The 6,053-nt window shown below is 37.3% G+C and overlaps 1 protein-coding gene across 9 annotated transcripts in view; it reads right to left on the bottom strand.

The window, feature by feature from the left end:
- Positions 1-201: 201 nt before the first annotated feature.
- LOC139468176 (solute carrier family 22 member 4-like) overlaps positions 202-6,053 on the bottom strand; it is an 85,792-nt gene continuing 79,940 nt past the window's right edge. For 6 of the 9 annotated variants that reach the window (XM_071249975.1, XM_071249979.1, XM_071249978.1 and 3 more), the window contains 4 exons: positions 5,140-5,212; positions 4,797-4,817; positions 3,503-3,777; positions 202-2,816 (listed from right to left, as the gene is read on the bottom strand). In XM_071249975.1, the coding sequence (XP_071106076.1) occupies positions 3,595-3,777; positions 4,797-4,817; positions 5,140-5,212 (277 nt within the window). In that variant the 3' untranslated portion in view covers positions 202-2,816; positions 3,503-3,594. Of the gene's footprint in view, positions 2,817-3,502; positions 3,778-4,692; positions 4,818-4,846; positions 5,213-6,053 lie in introns of those variants that run through there. The other 3 variants (XM_071249982.1, XM_071249984.1, XM_071249983.1) reach the window with 3 other exon arrangements.

Here is a 6,053-nt window from a genome sequence, read left to right as displayed (position 1 = left end):
TGCCCAAACACATTGCTACTGTGCAATGAAAACATCTCACGGAAACGACAAAAAACTGCTTTCATCACTTGAATAGTTTTGACCAGGGTTTTTTACACGATCGTTGTCATCCAGATTTCAGGTGAAGGCAAGACGAACACAACGGAAAACAAACTTTGTTGAAATCACCGATTGTCGTATCTATTGCGAGAAATGCTGTTCATAAACTTAAGATATACCGTACACCACAGGATTACGATTTGTGCCGTGATACATATTGTTTTGTTCAATTGCACTGCTCTTATTCATCACGACAAACGTATTTCGTTCTCGTCCAGAGAATAGCACAGAACTATACTTTTTGTGTTGGACTGTGTTGGATAAATTAAGCTGCTATATCTGTCAGTTACCTTGGAGGAGAGGTGTGATGAGCAGCTGTTACAGTTGACAGTTACTTTGGAGATTATATGAACCTTATATAGTGGTCAGCTACTTTGTACGACAGATGGCGTTAAGCTGTTATAGTTGACGTTGTCAGTTACCATGGAGGATATATTTTTAGTCTCCAGTTACCTTAGATGACAGGTTATGCTATTGGAGTTTGTGAGCGGAGAACATCTGCTGTATACAAATATCACATACACCATATCATATACCTTTCTAACTAGCAGAAGACTGTGGGGCAAATGCTTTTATTCATTTAACCTGTACAACCCTAACATTGGAGTTTGTGAGCGGAGGACATCTGCTGTATACAAATTTAACATGCACCATATCATATACCTTTCTAACTAGCAGAAGACACTAAAATCTAGTTACGTGAACATGTGCACAAGAACTGTCAAGCCTGCACATATGTGTTGTCTGTACTCAGTCAGTATTTTGTCTTTTCGTTATTGCTGCAACGACAAAAAAATACGTTGCCATTACGCCTAAACAAACACAAGTAAGGCTAGTATCTTCTGGAATGATAACATGATAATTGGTATGTTCCATAAGGAAACTCATGACATTTAAATGTACTACAAGAAGAGTCAGGCTGAAGATAAGCAATTGATATAATCATCACCCTATTAAAACAAACGGTGTAAAACACCTGCGACATTAACAACGAGACACGTTGACATCATGCGACATCGCCGGTGCGACCTTTATATCATAGAAGATCAATTTGTTACACATTGTACAATTACACAAGGGGGAATTCTGTGACGTAAGGAACTTCCATTCTTCTGACGAAGTTTTTTCTTTTAAGTATTAATTGCAACAGTTTTCATAAGAACATATTTGAATAAAGTACATAAAGTCTTATCGCAGCAGTGCAGAAGAAAACTGGTTCTGTTCGTGAATCATATTACTCCGACACATTATTGATTCTGCTCAACATAGCATTATGATGCTCAAGTCTTTTTCTATCTGGTAAAAGGAATAACAGATCACTGCTTCGCTTATTGAATAGTGGTAATGCATCCCTGACTGACAGTCCAACACTGTGGGGGAAATGCGTTTATTCACTTAACCTGTACAACCCTAACATTCATCTTTCTGTACAATGTACAAAGTACAATGTAACTACAAATAACAGGACGAAGTCCAGCTTTAACCTTACCACATACTGAAATAGTCCTTATGGCATTGTCTAACTAATGTAACCACGCAATAATGCTTACAATATCAGACTATCATTATATCACTGAATTACATGTTTACCAAATACGACAACAAACATCTCGAAATGTCGGTGAGCCCTTGAGCCATTTGCTCCTAGACAAACCAATGCTACTGTTCCCTTGTCAATGTCTGGGTATTGAGTATATGTCATGTACATGACGGATCAGCTGATATCCATTAAGGGATGCCCATTACTCGACGTTCCGTTGAATTGTGGTCGTAATTGAATTTTGACATCCTTCACAGAGGGATAAACATTTCAAAGGGTTTCACAGAACCCCAATATTCCGCAGAAGCTTCCTTTCAAAGTTATTATGATCAAAAGACAAACAACATTCTTTCAGAAATGGATTAGCATGGAAAATGGAATTGATGTTCCCGATTATAACCTATCAATAATGAATGTAACTTCAGCTGAGGGGATAAGTCATGGAATTTGGACAACTCGATGAAATTTCATTGATTACAGTATTTTTAAGAAAGCTAAAACATCATAGATATAACGGGTACAGGCGAAATATATCACATACGTATATGGGCCAGAGCATTCCTCTCCGACTGAATGCTGAGTGTCCCTCGTGCCAGAATCGACAAGATGCACTTTATACTAAAGGTGTGGATGTGTTCTTGTAATACGTTTTCCACTTGTAATTCGTAATACTGCTTCGTCTACTGAAACACTTCTCAGTGTTAACATACTTTTAAGGGCGTGAAAGTGTATTTGTACAGTGGATGTCAGTACCTCAGATGATCGCTTCATTTTACATCTATGTTACTCGGTGCATGTTGGAAACCAAATTGTGAACGTATAAGAATTGAAGAACGAATGTTACCAAACTACTAAATATGGAAGCTCAAACACCGACAGGACTGTAATACACGCTTCATATACACATACCTATACCTTGTAATTATATTCAGAACCAATGTCATGAACACGTAGACGTATATCCATTATGAAAGGAATCAAGATAGGTTTTAGAAAGATATATGACTGTTTATTCGTCCATAGCAATAGTGTAACCAAATACCCAGTTGGTAGTTTATCTAGTGTTTCCTGACATTGTTGACAGTAATGCCTACATGTGAAGTGTACAGCCGTCGTTGTACGGAGCTTAGGTGATAACGTGGCAGCTTGGATCAACTTGTCTTATTCCGCCCCAGACCTGAAGACAAGATAGCGATATCATGTTAACATAAACTGAGATATGCTACTTACGTATTTGTCGGTTAACTGGTATGTCGGTGATGTATATACGTATAGATATGTCTACAGCTGTATTAGAATCGTATTTCTGAATCGATATCATTTGAAGCTGTTTTACCGTGATGTCCCCCGGGGATGGTGGAATCAGTTCTGGGCATTGGCAGTGGAGGTAATACAGACGGTATTACCATTAGTCCTGTTTCTTACTTGCCATCCAATTTGTAATACTCAATTGCCAGCCGACTTGTAATAACTTTACTCCCTCTGGTCATCGTACTGGACAAAGCCTCCTCTTTTGTGTTCTTTTTCATGCGTACACTAATCGTACCTTTCCACATCTTTACAAACATTACATGATCTATATGTTCTCACATCCCCAATCAGTAGTTTATTTAGTCTCATATTCATATCAGTTTCATATTCATAACCCTTCAAAAACAGTCGGAACAGCCAAACTTTGTGTTGAATACGTACTTATCTGTTCATGTTATCCCTCTTCATCCAACATCATCGAATACAAGATAGGTTTGTTTTAGTGGTTGTTGTTGACAACAATGTCATCAACAGTTAAGAATACCAACATGCTAATTTCGATGCAATGTTGTTGAAAGAAATGTTTCATTATCGCCACACTGACACACTCACCGCAATGTAATGTAATCCAGCATGACATCAACATTGAAAAATAGTAATCCTTTACTCGTCAGTTTCACACAAATGTCTCCCATTGCAAATAGCTACAAGTTATCCCACGTATTCACAAGCCTTGTTCCTTCTTGTAATGGAATCTTTCGATGACGACAGGGCAGGATATTTGGAAGTGGACGCCCTAGTGTCTCTGGCAGGAAGAGGGCAGCGAAGCCGACTGTGACCATCATACCGCCATACACCAGGAAAGGCACTGTGTAGTGGTTTTCATCCTAAAGCATAAACCATACAAAGAATAACTGAATAATCAGGATAATCAGGTCATGAATGACATTTAGAAGTGATATGCATGAGAGAGACAATGTATGGTAGTTAACTTCTTTATTATGAAGAACACAAAGTTTCGGAGTATAATATGCGTCATGATTCATATGAATTCATTTGACTAAGGAGTAGGCATATACTCCGAAACGTCGTGCTCCTCATAATCATCCACATATTCTCTCAATCGCTCAATCTTGATGTCATTCCTCTTTGACGTGTTTTTCAAATATCAGAAATACTGACAATGCTTGATAAAATTTATGTTTTTGGAGAACATACTGAGTTTAAAGGTACATAATGTATAAGATGTATTTATATAGTCCGCAGAGGCAGATAAGGACCAATGATGTGATAGGCTGCACAAATAAGTCACTCCATACACAAGTACAAGGTGATTGTTTGAACAAGACTATTTGACAGTAAAACTTGTACGAGAGATGCCAGCGTTAAGAAACACTGACACATATATACTACAGTGTATGTGATCAGGAGAACACTGCAAAACTGCGGGTTACTTACTAATCATAAATCCAGTGTTTGATTTAAGCGTGCACAAAGTGCAAATTATCACAGGTGCATAAGGGTAGCCTTTGAAGACTACACATATTTCCTACGTTTTCATGAACATGTATATCGTGTTTTAATGACTACTATGATGGAGATTTCTTCATAGAATACATAGATTAGCATGACATTGTCTGAGTCTACTTTCAATGCTCACAATTAGGAATTAATACTTTATATTACATGTACAGCTATTATTAGAGAGCTATTCATCTGAACACCGAAACGACAAAGGTCGTGGCAAGCTCACTACGCATGTGTAAAGCTCTAGCTACATCTAAGACAGAAACAAAAGATACCTTAAAATGGAGGGAAACTCTACTAAACAGTGAGTGCGGTGAGTGTTCACTGTTCACAATGATATATGAACACTGCTGTGGACGGCAACAAAGCTACGGCTTACCTGCACCTCCTGGAAAACCCGCTAATGAAATAAAGACATATTACTTCATCTTCATAACATATTTCGTATTTTCAATAGAGCAGAACGATGTTTTAGACCCAGGTTAATGTACATTTCGGTTGCAAAGGGACAACTGTTTTCTAACTCTACATTCACTACAGGGAAGCAATGCAAGTTTGTATGCTACATAGTGTCACTAAAGTCCAATATTCTTTGTTGTTGAAAGAAAATTGACATTTGGGTCAAATAATATGTTATAAACTATTCTACACCAATGGAAGCCCTTAACAGTGATATCTTTAGATATATGTTCGTATTGCTGCTTGAAAGTAAAGAAACTCACCAAAAACTTGAATTGTTTCGACATAATTGCACCGGCCGCTGCAGATAGCAAAGCAGTTGCTGTGCCCATACATCTGTAATGTATATATGGCAACACAATACATCGATTGTAAATAAAATCATATATAGTGCCTCAAAACATAGCATTCATTAATCTGTAAGCATGACTATACATTCATCTATTTGTTATTTATTAGTTTGGGGAGTAAAACCTGAGAACACTTTTTTTCGAAAAATTATTGATTTATGAAAACAAACAACAACTAAAATCGACCTTTTTCTGTGAGAAAATACAATTAAATACAGTTAATCCTTTTGTCATAGTATATCATAACAATATGCTGATAATTCCATCCACGAGTAATTCTAAACATGTAAGCATGGAACCAGAAGTTACCCACCGCAGCATAATGGACAGAGGGGCTGTATTCCATCTATTGGAATTTTAATCAGCGTTAACAGGGCTGTCACCACCAGGTTGATAGTGAAACTATCTGAGGGGTCAAGCGTAAACAAAACGCTTTCAGACCCTTCTTGAAAATCGATTTATATTTTTTCCAGATTGACATTTGAAAATTGTTACTTTTCTTATGTTATTACTCTCCATTTCAGAAAAGTGGTATTGATTTCTCCCATGAAAGCCTTACAGGCTCGGAGTTTCATTCGTCTTGGTTTCCACAGCGCAAAAAATATATTTGGTGTGGCGGGTCCGCTGAAACGAGAGCGTTAATTCATAACTTATTCTAACACATGAACATACCTAGACAAATGTTTGATTACGTTTAGCTGCTTGTCTAATGTAACATGTATACAAAATGTCAAAAGTATCTGATTTGAATTTAAATATTCCTGTAATATCGTCATATGAACATAACTCAAGGAATATCACGTGTTCCGTCTGCTAATGACGGTGGT

This window comes from Haliotis cracherodii, unplaced genomic scaffold (genome assembly GCF_022045235.1).
Source record: "Haliotis cracherodii isolate W230 unplaced genomic scaffold, xgHalCrac1.p SCAF_2, whole genome shotgun sequence".
NCBI lineage: Eukaryota > Metazoa > Mollusca > Gastropoda > Lepetellida > Haliotidae > Haliotis > Haliotis cracherodii.
The sequence above is the reverse complement of the archived record's forward strand: the minus strand, read 5'-3'. Positions and strand labels throughout refer to the sequence as shown.